The sequence below is a fragment of the Chionomys nivalis genome, chromosome 12, assembly GCF_950005125.1.
Source record: "Chionomys nivalis chromosome 12, mChiNiv1.1, whole genome shotgun sequence".
NCBI classification, from domain to species: domain Eukaryota; kingdom Metazoa; phylum Chordata; class Mammalia; order Rodentia; family Cricetidae; genus Chionomys; species Chionomys nivalis.
The window spans coordinates 39,065,390-39,084,943 of NC_080097.1; the positions used below are offsets into that span (position 1 = coordinate 39,065,390).

General features: G+C 45.9%; 1 protein-coding gene across 1 annotated transcript in view; it reads right to left on the reverse strand.

Annotated features, from left to right (window-relative positions):
* Positions 1-19,127, reverse strand: part of Rubcnl (rubicon like autophagy enhancer) — a 34,914-nt gene extending 15,787 nt beyond the window's left edge. Inside the window, exons 1-4 of the mRNA XM_057786434.1 lie at positions 19,021-19,127; positions 7,582-8,193; positions 3,379-3,461; positions 2,675-2,885 (exon numbers count right to left, since the gene is read on the reverse strand). Coding sequence (XP_057642417.1) covers positions 2,675-2,885; positions 3,379-3,461; positions 7,582-8,161 — 874 coding nt within the window. The 5' untranslated portion in view covers positions 8,162-8,193; positions 19,021-19,127. The remainder of the gene's footprint in view (positions 1-2,674; positions 2,886-3,378; positions 3,462-7,581; positions 8,194-19,020) is intronic.
* Between the last annotated feature and the right edge of the window lie 427 nt (positions 19,128-19,554).

A 19,554-nucleotide genomic window follows, 5' to 3' on the forward strand; every position in this document is an offset into this window, starting at 1 on the left:
GGAGGGCCTTGGACCTTCCACCAAGCAATGTGCCTTACCCTCTCTGAGGATTGGATGGGGGTGGGGTGGGAGAGTATGTGGAGGGAATGGGAGGAAGGGAGGGAGTGGGAACTTGGATTGGTATGTATAATAAAAAAAGATAGTTTGTTTTCTTTTTTAAAAAATATATAAAAAGAAAGGAAGGAAGAAAGTACAAAGGAAGGAGAGGAAGGAAGGAAGGAAGGAAGGAAGGAAGGAAGGAAGGAAGGAAGGAAGGAAGGAGACAACTCCTGATACCAAAATTTTCCTCTGACCTGCACACACACACACACACACACACACACACACACACACTACCATCACCATCATCATCATCATCATCATCACACACATGTTTAAACACATATGCATGAATACCACAATAAGCAAACAGCTCAATAGTAGAACACCTGCAGGGTGGTGGTGGTGCACGCCTTTAATCCCAGGCAGAGGCAGGTGAAGCTCTGAGTTTAAGGCCAACCTGTTCTACAGAGGGAGTTCCAGGATTCCCAGGGAGATGCAAAGAAACCTTATCTTGAGAGGTAAAGGCTGGAGAATTGCATGTTCAAACCAGTCTGGTATATAGTAAGACATTTTTGAAAGAAGAAGAGGAGGACGGTGAGGAAGAGGAAGGAGGAGAGAAGAAGGAAGAGGAAGAAGAGGAGGAAGGGGGAAAGAAGAGCGTAGCTCCCAACTGACAGAAATTGGACCAGTGGCACGGATAAAGCTGCAGCTTCAAGGATTAAAAGCAGCAGGAAGCTAGTTTATAGTTTCACTATAATTGGATGAAACAGGCTGCTACAATCTGTCTGCTTTTCGATATGTTTGAAAATTTCCCAGTTTAAAATAAAACTAAGAGAGGCAAAATAAAAATAAAAAAAGTCAAACTGGCCGTGAAATACATAGCGCAGGGCACATACTTATGCTGGGTTGAGTCATGTCCGTCCGAAGTTCGTGTCCACCTAGAACACGTGAATGTGATCTTTTTTTTGTTGTTGTTGTTTTTTGTTTTTTGTTTTTTTTCGAGACAGGGTTTTTCTGTGGCTTTGGAGCCTGTCCTGGAACTAGCTCTGTAGACCAGGCTGGTCTCGAACTCACAGAGATCCGCCTGCCTCTGCCTCCCGAGTGCTGGGATTAAAGGCGTGCGCCACCGTCGCCCGGCCGTGAATGTGATCTTATTTGGCAACAGAATCTACACAGACAGAAGAGAGAGTCAAACCATAGCCTCCCGCCCCCTCCAGAAGAGGTTTTAGATGAATAGTGTAGCCGTGTTAAATTAGAACTTACCTCTGCCCACCTTGAAGCTAGACATATGATTGTCCTAAGGGAAACAGAGAAAGTGCAGTGTCTTTAAGCCATACAGGAAGGGCATTGAGCTGGAGGATCTGGGGACCCACCAACTGGACAGATACAGAAAGAGACTTAAAGAGGCTCAGGACTAAAGGTGCAGGTCTCTCAGAGGCGTCCACTGAGAGGAGGCAATTGATGGAGACAAAATCTTCTAGAAACTAAACATGTGGGGGTGGGGCTGAAGGCGGGACTTGTTTTAAGAAATGGATGCAAAGTATCAAAGTTAGCATTCATTGCTACCTTTGATACCCTTTTCCCCAGAAAGAATCTCTGGGTTCCCAGCTGTCCTTGACCAGTGACTGGGCTGGACTGTCACCTCTGCAAGGTGTTAGCCCTCTTGCCTCCTTGGCCCCAGCTCTGCACTTCTTCTCTGGGGAAAGAGAGTGTGGTAGTTTGCATGTAATTGGCCCCCATAATCTCACAGTGAGTGGTAGATACTACTTGGAAGTGTGACCTTATTGAAATAGATATGGCCTCACTGAAGGAAGTGTGTACACATTGTGGGGGTGGGCTTTGAGGTCTCCTATGTTCAAGGTATCACCCAATGTCACAGTCCTGCTGCCTTCAAGATGTAGCCAGCACCATGTCTGCCTGCATGTCAGCATGCTCTCCATCATGATGATAATGGACTGAACCTCTGAAACTGTAAGCGAGCCACCCCAGCTAAATATTTTTCTTATAAGAGTTGCCATGTGTCTTTCACAGGCATAGAAATCCTAACTACAACAGAACATGTCCTGCCACCTCTGAGTCCCATCACCAAGTACACGGCAGGTTCATTGTTGGCTAAATGAAAGAGGACCACTGGGCAAGAGGGAAAAAACGTGGAGGGAAAGCTAGGGGGATGCTGTGTGATGGAAAACAAAGTAAGACAGAAGACAACAGCCACCATGAAAAGGAAGAATGAAATCCAAGGAGAAACAAAACAAGAAATGCAGCCTTGGTCAAAAGATGGAGCATGAGCACCGACCACAAGGCAAGACAGCAGCCTAGGAGATCATCTACACATGCAAAGTGACATTATCACCAACAAAGTACATACACCACCAAAGGCCCTCAAAACTGAGTCACTGAAAGTAACACATCACACACCCACCCACACACACACACATACACACACCTCAAAATGTTTTAAGTTAGTTTCAGATTTTGAATTGCCACATTCATGGCTAACCTAGGGTGTATGTTCCCAGTGGGCCATGGGTTGGTCACATTCTGAAATATGTCCCTCCTTGAGGATTGGACAGAGGACAGACAGCGTGTGCGGAGATCACAACCCTCAGATTCAAGCGTTCGCCCAACTTGCCTTCATAGCCACTGTCCGAGGAAGTGGAGGACCCTGGCTCTGGCCTTGCAGGGGTGTAAAAGGCCACTTCAGCCTCGGTCTGATCGTCCCCATGAGACCTGCTGGCCTCCTCTGTGCCCCAGATCTCCGGCAGCTGTTGACTCATGAGGTTGTATTTCATAGTCTCCAATGCGGAGATAATCATGTCTGCCGCATAGAAGTGGACATTTTCCTACAGGAAAAAAAACATAGTCAGTTCAAACAGGAGCACGATCAACTGCTTCCGAGTATGGATCAGATTTGCAAACTGGAGAAGTGCCACTTAAGTGACCTGAATGCAGATTCATATAGCTGTTGACTTAACTAAATTATGACATAACCCACATTCAGAGACACAGATATACCAAACTGAATTCCTTTTCAGGACTGGAGATTGAACTTAACATCACATACACTAGGCAAGCACTCTCCTACTGAGCCCCAACCCCAGCCACCAAGTTGAATTTCTTAAGATAGGATACTCTCAGGACGTGGGGTGCAGCACCTGGCATAGTTCATCAGTCACGGACAACTGAGCACACGGTGCCTGGAAACTTCTCCTGGCAGCCTCCATTAAACACTGAGCAGAGCCCTTTGGCTGTGCCTCGCCCGGGTGGTTTCCACACTCACATCTGAGAGATGCTGCCGAAGGATCAGGCTCTCAGTGGTTGAGAAGATCCACTCACCTTGTCCACATCAATGGGCAGCACAGATGTCTCTAGTGGGAAGAAATTCCAAGAATGGCTTCTTCTGCTGCTCCGAGCAGCACCTGCCAATACAGCTAGGCGTTAAAAAGGAGAAAGAGCGTGCATTATCCTGAATGGGCATACATAAGGCACCGCTGGGAGGGGTGGCTCAGTGGTTAAGAGCATTGGCCGCTCTTCCAGAGGTCCTAAGTTCAATTCCTGGCAACCACATGGTGGCTCACAACCATCTATAATGAGATCTGGCATCCTCTTCCTGCCTGCAGTCGTACATGCAGACAGAACACTGTATACATAATAAATAAATAAATCTTTAAAAAGAACTATAAAAAATAATAATAAAATGGAGAAAGGGAGCCTGGGGACATGGCTTGGTCAAGAAAGTGCTTGCTATACAAGCTCCAGGACCTGAGTTTAGGACCCGAGTTCAGTCTCCTGTTGTATTGGGCACAGCACTTTTAATCTCAGTGCCAGAGAAGCAGGGACAGAAGTGTCCCTGGGCTTGGTAGTTTAGACAAATTAGTGAGCTGCCGGCTCAGTGAAAGACTCTGTTTCCAAAAGAAGGGTGGATGGAGAATGATAACAGCCACCTGACATTGACCTCTGGCCTCCATGTGTGCATGCATGCAGGTGAGTACACAACACAAAAGAAAACATACACACACACACACACACATGCACGCACACACGCACACACGTGTGCATGCATACAAAGACAGAGAAAAAATGGGGAGAACAAATTCAAAGATTATCTAAACAAACAAAACCAATTGTAGGTGCAAGTCTTCAACACCATTAAGGGGCAGGGGAAAGGTACAGCTCTAGAAAGATGTGGGGGATGGAAGAGGAAAGAGACTTCTGATGACAAGGCCTGCAGACATAGCCTTGCTGTCAGTCATTTCTACAGGAAACGAATGGAGTGACTGAGAGGTATCTACAGGAAACCACCAGAACAGAGGGACCAGTGGAGCAAAGATGGCGGGAAGATGAGCAGGTCACGGGAAATACCCACAAGAGATGGGAAGGTGGCCTTAAGAATTACAGGATCTCTTCCCCAGCTCGTGGCAATTGGCCCCAGACTTCCTGTTACATACACAAGTCATCTGAAAACAAAGAGTCCCCAGTCAAGCCCAACGTCTATGACACTGTGTCATCCATTCTTGCGTCCTCACCCCCCCACACACACTCCTTCCTGGCAATGGGCACCGAAGAGAGAGCTTCCTATCACAGAGCGGCTAACTGCAGCCTTGGAAGGAAGTGAAATTTCATGACAGCCGGAGGAGCTGAGGTTTCCTGACCTGCTAAATTAAAATAAGATCCTGCCAACGTTCTGGGGGCTGTGGGTTCTCTGCTGGCAGACAAACACTGCCAGAGTCACCCTGACGCCTCATGTTGACCAAAGTGGGTTGGACATGGAAGACGGAGGATTTCTTGACTGCGGTTGGTAAACATTTTGGGGGTAGGATGTGAAGGCCATTCACCATCTCCGCCACTGTAACCAGAAGGCCACTACTGATGAAAGAAACTAAATTGCTGGTTTGTCTTTTTTTTTTTTTTAAAACAAAAACAGGAAGCTGGCAGGTTTGAGCCCCTTCGTCATAGGCGCAAACCTGAGGGTAGAGGAAAAAGCAAGATCCTGCAGAATGGTGCTCAGCCCTGTTATACCTCCGTCACAGATTCTCTCATGCCTTGAGTTGGGATTATTACCTGTTACACATAAGGAGATAGAGAAGGCAAAGGTATTTTGTAAACATGTAGGTCCTGTTTAACCAATAGGACCCAGGAGGATTGTTTATACAGTCTCAGGAAATGCTCCCCTCAGCTGCCGTTAGAGGCGTGGGGGTCCGAGGAAAGCCCGTGTCTTAGTGGCCAATGTTCCTTCTTTCTGCTGCTCCACACTAAAGGAAGAGAGAACCCGGTCACGTCTGGGCTTCTGTTTCTAAAGGGCACAGAAGGAATCTCTTCACCAAGTTTAAGACAGTCTCGTCAGACGTGATGACTCACGCCTGTCATCTCAGCCCTCAGGAAGCGGAAGTGAGAGGACCGCTGTGAGTCTAAGACCAGCCTGGACTACAGAGAGCTCATCTCTGAAACAAAACAAATAGAACACCTCAAAATACTGAATCGGTACTGATAGGGTTGCTGGGAAACCCTGCCTTTGGACAACAGGGGCCGCAGTACTTGTCTTTGCTTTGGGGTTCATTTTGTCCCATTATTTTATCCAGGAGAAAGACAAAGACACAAAAGTAATGCTAAGTTGAAGAACGACTTGTACAAGGCTATGACAAGTGGGTTTGGGCCTCAGAGGCCATCGTCAGTCAGTGGCTGCTTTAACTTGTCACCATGATGGTTTCTGTGGGAAAAGACTTCCTCCAGGGGGCAATCTAACAGCAAAGTCGTCTCTCACTTAGCAACCTCTAAATCCACAAGCAAGCTGCTCTTTATCCTGAGAACTAACCACCTGGGTGGACGAAAGAAAGAAAGAAAGAAAGAAAGAGAGAGAGAGAGAGAGAGAGAGAGAGAGAGAGAGAGAGAGAGAGGGAAAGAAAGAAAGAAAGAAAGAAAGAAAGAAAGAAAGAAAGAAAGAAAGAAAGAAAGAAAGAAAGAAAGAAAGAAAGAAAGAAAGAACTTGAACTTGGAGTGGCTACCAGGTGCCCAGGGCAATGTCCCCAGTTAGTTCCTTGGGCACCTGACGATAGGGAACCTGAAATGAACCTATCCTATAGCCATACTGATGAATATCTTGCATATCACCATAGAACCTTCAACTAGCAATGGATGGAGATAGAGACAGAGACCCACACTGGAGCACCGGACTGAGCTCCCAAGGTCCTAATGAGGAGCAGAAGGAGGGAGAACATGAACAACGAAGTCAGGACCACGAGGGGTGCACCCACCCACTGAGACAGTGGGGCCGATCTATTGGGAGCTCACCAAGGCCAGTTGGACTGTGACTGAAAAAGCGTGGGATAAAACCGGACTCTCTGAACATGGCGGACAATGATAGCTGACGAGAGGCCAAGGACAATGGCACGGGGTTTTGATCCTACTTCAGGTTCTGGCTTTGTGGGAGCCTAGACAGTTTGGATGTTCACCTTCCTAGACCTGGATGGAGGGGGGAGGACCTTGGACTTTCCACAGGGCAGGGAACTCTGACTGCTCCTGGGACTGGAGAGGGAGGAGAAGAGGAGTGGGGGGAGGGGGAGAGGGGCGGGAGGATGGGGAGGGAAATGGGAGGCGGGGAGGAGGCGGAAATTTTTTTTTCAATAAAAAAAAATAAAATTAAATTAAAAAAAAAGAATATAGAAAGGAAGGAAGGAAGGAAGGAAGGAAGGAAGGAAGGAAGGAAAGAAAGAGGCCTGTTTTGAGAGACATTTCGCTCAAATGTGGTTGCCTCAACATTTAGCCTCTGAAAGACAGTAAGATAAATACACACACAGGCTGACAACATCAAGAGACAGCTTTGAAAATTATTTTGCAATAAACAACAATGACAACAGAACGCTTCCAGACTATTTGAAGCAGGGCTCTAAACTCACAGTGTGGATATAAGGTAATGAATCCTTCGACATAAAATAAAGACAACTAGTTGGACCTTGCCTGGGGCTTTGGTTGAACTGATTCATTCAGCTTTCTATTTTCAGAATCTGTGCACTGCTTCACAGCAAGAGAGCCCTTGTTTTCACACCAAGAGGCTTTAGAGAGCCTTTCCGGGGAGTATTGTGGCTACTGCTTTCAAACCTGCTATTTTCGTAGCTATCTGTGCTGGAACTAGCACAGGTGAGGCACGTCCGTCGTCCGCCTTCCCCACCCACAGCGGGTTGAGTGTTTCTAATGTTCTCCCTGCAAACAAAGCCTGGAGTGTTTTCGCATCTGTCTGCTAGGAACGATACCCGCTTCACCGCTGACCCTCCCTTCTAAGGTCCTGGCCCAGCACTTGAACTATACTGAGCTAAAATGATGACCTTTCTCTCAGTGGAAGGAGGAGATGATATCTGATCCACCTGTTGTGACCATCACAGAATATGGGCTGTGGTGACATTAAAGGAGCTTACGCATTGGCTTCTGGTCAAAGCAGAAGGCCATGAACGTCATTTCTCACGGCAAGACAATAGGCAGACTTTTGAGCCAAGCCCAGACAAACACGTGGATGGAGAAGAATAAAGGAAGTCACCAGGTAGTTACCGTCATCTGCAGAAGCTGTCAAAGGAGGAGACTCAAAACGGGCACTGTCTTCCTTAGGGCATGGGGAAGTAGCCACAGTCTTGGGGTTTCTGAGCAGAGATTTGTGCTGAGGATGAACCTCTTGCTCTTCCGTAGCCAGGGAAAAGTCACCATTCTTTCGCCCAGGGCCATTGGCAGTATTCTCAGACAGGGGTGTTTCTGCTAGGGAGTCCCGGTAGGACAACAGTGGCAGGCCCACAGGAGAGGGCGTGCCCACCCCCAAGTGTTTCCCACTGCTCTGCACTGTCGCTCTCTGGGGGAATAAGTCTTGTAGCGGCTGCTCCACACACGGTGGGTTGATCCAGCAGGCTTTATGCCGCAGGAGCCTCACATCTAACTGGCAAAGAAGGTGGTCAGTGTCCAGGAGCTGGGGTGAACCATCAGCATCCTCACAGGCACCGCTGATCCCTTCCCAGGGGTCTACAGGACAATCTTGCCGGTCTGTGGACTGGGACACCATCCTTCCTGGTGTGGAGGGAGCGTGCTCGAAACATAGCTCTCCAGTGGCTGCCGTACCACCAGGCATGGTCCTTGAATTCATCACATGGCCAGCTGGAGGTCTGAAGAGTTTATCTGCAATGAGCAAGAGTCATCCTAGATAAATAAAAGTCCAGTCATATTTTTGTTATTATATTATATATTATTGTTAATAAGCAAAAAACAAACAAACAAAAACAAATAATTCCTTTATACCTCACATTAACTTCTTGTATTTTCAAGTCAAAGATAAATGACTAAATCAGAGAAACAAAACAAACAAACAAACAAAAATAGCAGGAAATCTAGAGAGTTTGATGTAGAGATAAGAAACATTTTTGCCAGTGTGAGCTTAACTGAAGAAGTCACAAAGATCAACTAATAATGCAAAACAGCAACATACCAAAGGTATTATGATAAAAATTACCTGTCAAATCAAAAATGGGAGTGCTGTGTAAAAGTCAAGACACTTTTCTAGCACATTCTTTGGAGTTCGTTCTAGTCTTAGAGCAAAGTCAGGAAGACAACCACTAAGACCCTGGTGCCATGTGGTTTGCATCAGCTTGAATATTTGCAACATCTATAGGAATTCAATATGAGTTTCTAATATTTTTAAATGACGCTGTGGCTCTAGAATCCATTTTTAAAATGGTTCTGTCTGCTTTGGCTGTAGTTAGGATGATGATGATGGCTAAAACGTTGATCTGCACAGTGAGAAACACTTCAGTGATTTCAGCAAACCTGTTCCTCTCCTTCTTTCCCCATCCCAGGAAGTAAATTTCTCAGTCCCCTGAGTCTACGATTTAGGAGCCATGTGTAACCCCATGCATTCCCAGCTCTCCATATTTAACCCCTGAACAAGTTTAGAGCTGGCGTGTTCATCTAAGCCACTGTCTTCTCCCACTTGGACACCCACCTAGGACTTCACAGTGGAGAGCAGCTTCCCTCCTTCTGCCCTTCCCCAACCACAACCTCAGGCATTCAGAGAAACCCTTTATAAACCCAAACTGCATCTCATTCTCCCAATCAAACCCCCGTGGATTCCCATCAAATCAAGAATGAAATACACAGTTCTTACCTTGTCTTTAAGGCTTGTCATGACCCTGAAGTCCTCTCATTTATCTTTCTCAACCTTTGTCAGCCCCAACAACAGAACAAGCTCTCAGGCCCTCAATTCTCACCACCCCAAGGGTGCAGTTCACCTTCTGCTTGAAGTTCTCTTCCCTCAAGTGAGCTCAGCCTGATCCTCTCTTGTCATGCATGCCTTAGTTTTGAATTACTTCCTCAAGGAAATGTTTCCTAATTAAAGGTAGTTCCCTGGTCACCTCTTACTCTGTCAGTCTGTTCAAATGTCGTCACAGAAACATCACTTCCTGATTCTTTTCTGCTCCTTCCCCTCTGAGTCTTCCTCTGCCCCCAACTGTAAGCTCCACGACAGCAAGGGTTTTGTTTGTTCTCTACCACATCATATCCCCGTGTCTTCCGTTGCATGTAAGAGCTTAATAAATGCTTATGGAATAGATGAACATAACCAACAATTTGGAAATAAAGTCAAGAGATAAATGCCTTCTTTGGTAGATGTGGTTGTTCAATTATTGGGGTGTAATTATTTTTAACAAGAATAGAAATGAACACAAGCCTCCTAAAGATATAGAATTTTTCTTACTCCACATGGACATTGATAAGATACAACTTCAAATACACCAAAAGGAACTACACATAAAAATTGTTCTTAAAAGTCTTTAGATTTCTTTGATTTAAAGGCCCTGTATCCTAGGTTACATGTTTTGGAGTAATGCAGATGAAGGATACACTCTTTGTGTATGATGTGTTGCAAAGGGCGTGGAAGGGATGGAATAGTTACTTTGGATTTTATTTACAAAAAAAAAAAAATAGGTTTCTATAAAGGCCCTAAACACAGAGCCCCAGAACAAGAAGTAGAGTTCCCGTCACTCAACGCTCCAAAAACCCTTCTTCAGTCCCACAGATAACAGCTGGCTATTCCATCCCTCCCACGCCCTTTGCAACGAATGATCCACCTACGTCAGATCCGAAGATTTGTTTTGTCTTCTTGAGTTACTGTTCCATTGTTGTGAAGAGACACCGTGACCAAGGCAAGTCTTATCAAAGAAAGCATTTAACTGGGGTCTTTTTTATAGCTCTAGAGGGTTAGTTCGTGGTCACCATGGCAGGAAGCAGACAGACATGGTGCTGGAGCTGTAGCTGAGGGCTCTACATTCTGATTCGAAAGACAGTAGCAGGAGGTGGGGGCTGAGATTGGGCCTGGTGTGGGGGGTTTTAAAACTCAAAGCTCACACTCAATGATACATATCCTCCAATAAGGCCACACCTCCTAGTCTTTCCCAAACAGTTCACCAACTGGGGACCAAGCATTCAAAGGTATGAGCCTATGGGGGCCGTTCTCATTCAAAGCTTCAGAGGAGTTTCATAGTGGGCACATTCTGTAATTTATATTATTCTTTTCCAACAAGGCAATGTAAAGGTTATTTCACACACTTTTTAACTTCTTTTTTAATTTTGTATCTTTATTTTTTATCATATGAATGCTTTGTCTCCATGTATATATGTTCACCATGTGTGTGCCTGGTCCCTATGGAGGTCAGGAGAGGGCATCAGATTCCCTGGAACAGGATTACAAGCAGCTGAGATCTACTATATGGGAACTGGGAACTGATCCCCTGCCTTCTGCTAGAACAGCTGTCTCTCCAGCCCCTTGTCTTTCCCCGGTGTAAATGTGCTACTGTTTACATAGCCAGACCCAACGTAAATATTTATTTCCAGCTTTTCATTACTATGAAATATACATCAGTGGGCAACTTTGTTCATAGTATTTTTGCTGAACCCCTCTGCTTGTCTGTCTCTCTTACTAGCTCCAATCTTACTTTGAGTCACACTTCAAAATGGTCCCATGACCCCCTAGAGCTCTAGCCCCTGGTTTGTTTTCTACCTCTATGATAAACGTCATGAATAAAAGCAATTTGGGGAGGGGGGTGATGGCTAACCTTATGTCAACTTGATGACATCGGGAATTGACTAAAACCCCAGCATATGCGGGATGGATTTTCCTGATTGGATCATTTAAGATAGGTTGACTAGTATTCTGTTGTATGTATACACTGCATTTTTAAAAATTTTAAATTTATTCATCATCTAATGGACATTTAAATTGCTTACATTACATATGTTGACTATAGTGAACAGTCATGGTGAACACAGGACTGCGGATATCTCTGGCATGATGAGTTGACTTCTTTTAGACATTTATCCAGAAGTGAGACTCTTACACCATTCAGTAGTTCTATTTACAGCATTGGCTGACCCTCTGTAGTGTTCCCATAATGGCAGTGCTGTTACCAACAGCACACCAGGCCCCCTTTCTCCACATCCCCACAAAGAAATTCATTACAACACATTTCCTGGTGTGTTACTAAAAACACCCAGTAGTAAGCAAATGTGGCCAAAAATGAGTAATTCTTCAACCATAGCATGTGATCAAATTCATGAATATTTCCCTATACCCTCTTCAGTCTCTCTCCGGGCCTACTTCCCTTCAGACACTGACTTCAAACAAAGATTCACATCCCCAAGTAAGCTGACAGATTCTCAATCTATCATGTCAAACTGAAAATGTTAATATGCCCAGCAACACAGTTCCAAGCTTCTAGACAGCATCTAGGATCAGAGCAAACAGAGACTTTTTTTTCTAAAGGTCAAAGCTTTACTGTAACAGGTGAACATTATCTTATAGGAAGGTCAGCAGGAAGAACAGTGCCTTATTGCAGTGGCTGCCTGGTGACGTCACAGGCACTGCTTCCTCTCTGGTTCTCTCTTTAGTAAAAAGAGATTTGCCAGTAGCTCTATAGGCTTGCTGTCAGAGGCACAAGGAAGAAGAGCAGAGAGCTATTAAAAGTAATATGTGTGGCACGATGAGGGGGCAGCCCTAAGGCAAGGACTGGAGAACCCCGGATGTTCACCTGAAGAAACACAGAGTTGCCTCAGATTCACAAGTGACCAACTTCCTATGGCCATTACATGCTTCCCACTTCCCACTCTTAGCTTTCTCCGTGAACACTCACATGAGCTCAGGTGCTAATGTATCAGTTTGAGAAATGAGATGGGACCATGAGGGGACTTGCTCCAAGCTTTACTTTGGCAATCAGCAGAAGCAGAACAAAATGGAAGTCTGATGCCTGAGCCAGAAGTCCTTTCGTGAGGAGTCATATGGCACACACTGGCTGACATCATCAAGAAACCACCAGTTTCCTTGGCAATGTGACCTTGAAGACTTTCCTGTCCGATTTATTTCCAAGTGCAGAATTAAGAAGCTGGGAGTGGTGGCTCGTGCCTAGGATTTCAGCACTTGGGAGGCTAAGGCAGGAGGATCTTGAATTACAGGATCAGCTGAGCTACTAAAGAGCTCAAGGCCAGGGTGGCCTACACAGTGAGATGCTGTCTCAGACAACAAGGAAAGGAAGATTAAGAACCGAGTGCTCCCTGGAATTGGTGGTAGATGCTTGTAATCCCAGCTACTCAAGAGGCTTGTGATTCTAAACTGATGGACAGATTGGGCAATGTGTCAAGATTCTGTCTCAAAATAAAAGTTAAAGGGTCTGTGGGTGTGGCGCGGTGGTATAGCACTTGCCTAGCAAACACACCAGGACATGGTTCTTTCTCCTTCCTCCCCCCAAAAAGAAGCGAGTTTCATTTATATGCCCCATACATTCTCTAATATTCTGTATAATTATAAAGCACATGTAAAAACAACATTATTTTTGCTTTCCAATGAACCTTCTTGTACCCTAAAAATACCCTGCATTTGAGAGATCATTGCTCAAGTAATAATCCATTTGTAATGTTACAGGCGGAATACAGTAGTAAACCACATGTAACTCCAACATTCAAGAGGCAGAGGCAGGAGGAGCAAGATTCTGTCTCAAAAAGCAAAGCAAGCAAGCAAACAAACCAAAAAACCAACAAACCAACAAATGTGAAACCAGAAATCTATATGATCATAATTAAAGACTAACGAAAACACTGAAAAATACCTGTCAACGCAGAAACATTTGAGTTGGTACTTGTCCTTGAAAGAGGCCTAGATTTCCACACATGAGCAAAATAAAATGAGTTGCCATGGGGGAAAATGTCTGGTACATCCCCAGGGTTAACACAAACCGACCATCTGATCTAGGAACTCGTCTACAGACTCACAAAAAAAAAAACCCAAAAAATGGAAAAAGATGTTCAACAAGCCTCATACTTGAATGTAAGAGCAGCACTTGCTCATCACAGACAGAAAAGAGGAAACACTGCAAATGTCCACCAACCAATACTACATGACCAAAGGGTCCGGCAAGCATGCCGCGAAATAGTGCTTAGTCATGATTAAAAATGTTAAATAGTGCTTAGTCATGGTTAAAAATGTGAAATAGTGCTTAGTCATGGTTAAAAATGAATGCTACTGGGAGTGAGCCAAGTAAACGAAGTCAGACACAAAAGACATTTCCCTTTTCTAAGTATTTATGTCAGATGACCAGGGCAGGTCAATCTACACAAATGGAGTAGATCAGCAGCTCTTAGAATGGAGGAGAGGGAACGCGGTTGGCTAAAGAGAAGCAGGCTTACTTCTGAGGTAGGGAAAGGGTTCTGAAAGCAACCCCAGCAATGGCACCCACTAAAGTTCATTGACTTCTATGGCAAACAAGAGTCATATGGCATCTGAGTTTTATATCGATCTCAGCAATGCTATTTTAGTATTGGAACAGGAAGAAGTGTCCCTCTCCCTTAAAGATGACCTAGGAAGACTAGGGGGCTGGTGAATCTAAGTGGGGTCATCAGAGGAATGCCACCCACAAGGCTGTGGAGGTACGGAAATGGTAGAAGAAAGCAGGAGAGAGAAGGAGAGTTAAGAGATGACGAAGAGATGAGCCTAAAATAGCATGCAGAGGGAGGGGGAGTAAAAGTGGACTCACCACAACAGCGCTGTAGAGAGAGAGAGAGAGAGAGAGAGAGAGAGAGAGAGAGAGAGAGAGAGAGAGAGAGACAGAGGAAAACATCATTCTAGATGGCTTCTGGACAGCTATCACACCTATCTCCTGAGTATGCCATGTACTCAGACATGTACCCTGACTTTCAAACAGCACAGGGGCCAAGTCTGTGACCCTGTTAACAGCCAGAAAACAAGGCCCTAATGTTAAGCACTGTGGTGTGTATGGTTGGGTGCCTATCTTTTAGAAGCACATACAGAAAGGCTTAGAAAGAGCAGGGTTTCTTGCGTTGCTTTAAAATGCTGCCAGAAGGAATGGATGTGGAAGATGGATGTTATTGACACACTGATAACCACTGGAATCGGGAGAAGAGAGCACTGTTCATTACACTATCCTTTCTAGTTGCAAGTGGAAATTTTCCATTAGAAAATCTTACATGTAAAGAAATTTGAAAAAGAGACTCAATTTGCTACATCTATATGCTATGACCTCTATGATCCTTCCTTGGACACTCCACACCTTTATCACTTCGTTGTCTGGGTCTTTATGGAAATGCTACCATCTCCTTTTCACCACCTAGGTGTGTGCTGTCCCCATTTCCCACCCATTTTTTCTCTATAGCAGTTTTCTTCTGACATCGCCCTCCTCATCCGGTCATGGTACGACATTCAGTTTGTGCCTTGAACTGTTCTAAATCACACACACACACACACATTCACACACACACTTATACTTTGGTTAGGGTACAATCTTTCAAGATGTTTCAGATAAGAATAAACTCTCTTGTTTTCCAAATAGCAGCAAAGAGGCCGGAGGATTGAGAACAAGATGAAAACTATTAAAAATTCAGGATGACTAAAAAATACTTGGTATGGGAGCAAACCTGGAAGTCCTTAAATGAGAGAAGATGGTCCAGAAATGTGGACACTTGACATAAAATTAACTTGGGTTCCGAAAGGAAAGAAGAAGAGGGAAAAGAGAAGGAGGAAGGAAAGAACAGAAACCCACCTCTTTAGCCTCAGAGTCCACGAGAAGACGTTAACGGGGCTACCTCTTAGGGAAGGCACACACAGTCTGAAATCTGTTTTCAAATGGTAGACCCCAGAGACCCAGGCCAAACCAATTTAGCCCTTATTTTCTCAGACCCACAGGTGAAGGGAAGAAGTTTAAACCTCAGGACCCAAACTCCCCCAGAAGAACTGTACTCATCACGTGCTGCCGGGCCCCGTGATGATGGTGTGCTGTAGTGGTATTTTGTTTGTGTTTTAATAAATAAATCCTGCCTGAACATCAGAGTGCAGAGCTAAGCCATTAGAAGCCACATAGTGGTGGCACACACCTTTAATCCCAGGCCTGAGGCCACCCTAGGATTCATGAGAATGAGTCTGTCTCAAAAAGAGAAATAGAACTCACACAAAAGTGATCCCAGCACTTGGAATCCCACACCTTTAATCCCAGCACTAGAGAGGTGGAAACAGGAGTGATATGGCCTGGCAGAGAGTGGTATTTAAGGAGGAGGAGACAAGAGCTCATTGGAATCTGAGGTTTGGTGGAGGCACAGTGCTGTCTAGGCAGTCTGAGGATCGCCCCTTTGGTCTGAGCATTGGTAGAGGTTAAAGGTCTCTCTAGTGACTCCTGCTCTGCTTCTCTGATCTTCAGCTTTAGCCCCTCCATCTGACTCTGGGTTTTGATCAATTAAGATCAAGTAGAATTTGTGCTACATTGTGTCCTTGCTTCTCAGACATTAAAGCTCCAGAAGACTTTAAAATGAGAGCAAGCAGTCAAAAACTCCTGTGTTTGTGCAGGTTACAGGATAATTCAGATCATTTGGCAATTGAGCCATACTTAGATGTGTTTAAATAACAGTTCATGTTTATTTAGCTGTCCCCCAAACTACCTTTTCAAAACTCATTTTCAAATGAAGAAAGAGCAGAGAAGGATACTCCATAGATTTTCAGAGTTCAGATGTTCTTAGATCCACTAGAATGGGTTACAGTTAAAAGGGGGTGAAGAACATAGGAAAAATAGCCTGACTGCAATGTTCCTTACTTGACATCAACCGAGGACAACGCCCGCTCACACCTCAGACCTCCATATTCTTCCATCCACCACAACAACAACGACAACAACACACACGCGCACACACACACAACCCACCTTGGAGGGCTAATGTACACTTCCTCTTTTAACAAATGCAAAGCCAAAGACCATGTGGTTTCATGGTCTATGGTCTATTTATTTACAGTTACTCAGCTGCCAGGTGACAAAAACACCCACATCTGAAATCTCCTTTTCCCCCTAAGACGTCTTTTTCCTTCTCAACTCATGCTTCCCGTTCTGAAGGACAGAGAGCATCTACTCAATATGAGAATACTATTATTATTTCATGGCTCCAAAAACTGAAAGTGATGACCACACAGCCATCCCAGAGCTCTTTGGAGAATCACAGCTGGAAAGATGATTCCAGAACCTCCATTCTCAACCTGCAGACCACCTCTATATATGGTATAAAACCCAGGGCGGAGAGCATACACACACTCACATGCACACGCGCGCACACACACACACTCACACACCTCCAAGTCAGTAAGGTGGTTTCACGACAGAGTGGTCAGACACTTCTGAGCTCCATGACCTTGAGCGAGGCACCACACCTCTCTGTGCTCCATTCCAACCTTCAGCTGGATGTGAGAACTAAGTGAATTGTAGCTTGTGTGCCTTAGCCGGGCACACCGTGTTCTCCAGAAGTTAACTTTGCTATCATTGTCCTCACTATCACAGAGCCATTCCCAGCTGGGATGAATGGCTAGGAAGCCCTCTGAGTCTTCTTCCTTCAGGCCCTCTTAACTCAAATGTATGAACTGACCAGAGATCTTTTGGAGGCATGCTGAAAAGATGTAATAGGATCGACAGGCACCAGTGTCTCTGGGATTTATTCTCTGGAAGCCTGTGCGTGCGTATTTAAGAACTGCATAGACGTTAATAGTCACACAGTTCACCACGCCAATCTCTCTGCACATGAATAGAAATCTATTATTAGTGACGAGGGAAACTATTCATATCTGTCGATTGTGTCACGTGTGTGCATGCAGAGGAACGGGGACTTGGACCACTAGCAAATGAAGTTCTTTCCATTTGAATATTTGCCTGCGGCGCCCACAGAAATTGTCTCTGTAAAAACAAGCAAATAAGCAAGGGGGCTGAAGAGATGGCTCAGTAATTAAAAGCACTGATGCTCTTGCAAAGGACCCAGGTTCAAGTCCCAGCATCCACATGGTGACTCATAGCCATCCACAGTTGGGGGATCCGAGGCTTTCTTGTGGTCTACTTGGGCACCACACACACACATAGTACACAGATATACAGGAGGACAAAACACTAAAATGTAAACTAAAATAAATCTAATTTTTAAAAAGAAAACAAACAAGAGCATAGCATGCAAACTAACCACGGCCTCAGATGCCATGACCCTCAAATTCCATCAGTGTTTCTTACACACACACACACACACAGCCTCTCTACAGACCCCAAGGAACTGAATGAGAAGAGGCAGTTCCTATTATCTGGGCTGTGAGGAGCAGGTGGCAAGGCCGCTGAAGAGGAACTGAGAGCTGTGGGGATAGAGAAACAGACATGCTTTGACCTTTGCCACAGGGAGTTACAAAAAGACCAACCTTGCATAAAGCCTCTTCTGGCCGCTGCTGCGCAGGGGCTGTGGGCCCAGCACCAGTTTACTCACTGCAAAAGCCGAAGGCCACCCCTAAAGCCTGTCGAGGGTACCTCCCTCCTGGAGGCTCATTTCTCTTTCCACCCTCTGGGAAGTGGAACCCGGGCTCTCTCACCGCACCAAGGAAGTGCCTTGACAAATATTTGGTCCTGACACTGGTCTAAGGACCCCTGAGTTTGTTAACGGGCTTCAAGTTCTTTGCCGCTGAAGAATCTCACACTTGGCACTGGGATGCATGGTAGGGGCAGCTCTAGAGAACATGTTTCTTCTGAGCCTTAACTCCCAATTCCAGGTCAGCAGGTGGATGGACTTCAGGTGGGGTGTGCTTGCTTACGCGGCAAAATGTTTTTCTGCCACCTTGAGAAGTCCAAGGCAGTTGGCATTTAAGGGCCTATGGGCAACCACCTGGGTTCAGGCTCCTTACTGCCTCCAATGATGATGTCTGGCCCCCCTCCCTCCCCAAGCCCTCCCCCTCCGCAAAAGAGCACTCATTTTGCAAAGTCACACCGTAAAAAAAAAAAAAGAAAAGAAAAGAAAAAAAAGAAAAGAAAGGAAGAAAGAAAGGAAGGAAGGAAGGAAGGAAGGAAGAAAGAAAGAAAGAAAGAAAGAAAGAAAGAAAGAAAAGTCCTCTTCCCCCCCCCCCCCCGAGGAACTCCTTCCCACAACCCCCAAGTAACCATGACACTGTCCTGACCACCTCTAGGACCTCCTGTCACCCTATGTCTGAGGCCTCCTGCACTCCCCTCTCATCCTCATAGTGCCCCGCCTCCCGCAGCCAGGCCAATTCAGCTCCGGGCTGCCTTCAAGGGGGTCACTGCGTTGTGGAACCTTGGGAACACGCAACGCCAGCCAGGACCAAGGTGCAGTCGGAACGCTGCCGGGATGCCAGTCATCTTCGCTTCCCTCTGCCTGTGACGCCCACCATAACGAAAAGCCCCAGGAAAGCGAAGCCTGCGTCTGCACGCAGGAACGCGGGGACACTGGGACGCGCCACCGAGTGGGTGCCCTGGACCCGTGCCTCGAGGCTACACTCTGCCCTCGGATGCCACCGACCCGCCACACCCGGCAGAAATAGGCGCGAAACCAAACTGGCCCAAATGAGCTCCCAGCCCCCAACTCCCAAGCTGCAGCTTCCCCCACTCGGATGTGTCAGCGCTGAAGTCAGCGAACCTCGCGTGGACCGCGGCTTACCCGCGCCTCCTGGCCGTTATATCCACCTAATAGCCACCTTGCCATGTGGCAGCAGCAGGTCCGGATCACCTCGTCGATATGCGGCCAACAGCTCCGAGGTTCTGATGGTGCAGAGAGAAGTTGCCAACGAATACAGAAAGTTTTCACCAATAGAAACCTAAGTCCTCTGCTCAGCTGCACGTGCAACCACCCTCAGCCCCTCTAGGTGGCGCTGCGTGCTCTCTGGGGAAAGGACTGGGACCATTAATCCTGCAGACATTCCCAGCAAAATCCACCTCCATCACTCCAGAGTTCTTTGGCTTTTGACTTTGTCCATTATCGTTTCCAGGTCACAGAGCAAACGCAATGGGATTTTTGGATTATTTGTCGATTATCTCTGAAATATTTCCAGTGCCTGGGACAAGTTTGGAGTGGTTTAAACTTAACTAGTTGTTGGCTTTTCCGAAGAAGTTAGAAACCAATTAAAACAAAGTCAGCTGAATACTAGCTGCCAGTCATTGTCCTCCCCTTTCCTTGTGGCTAGTTTGATTCGGC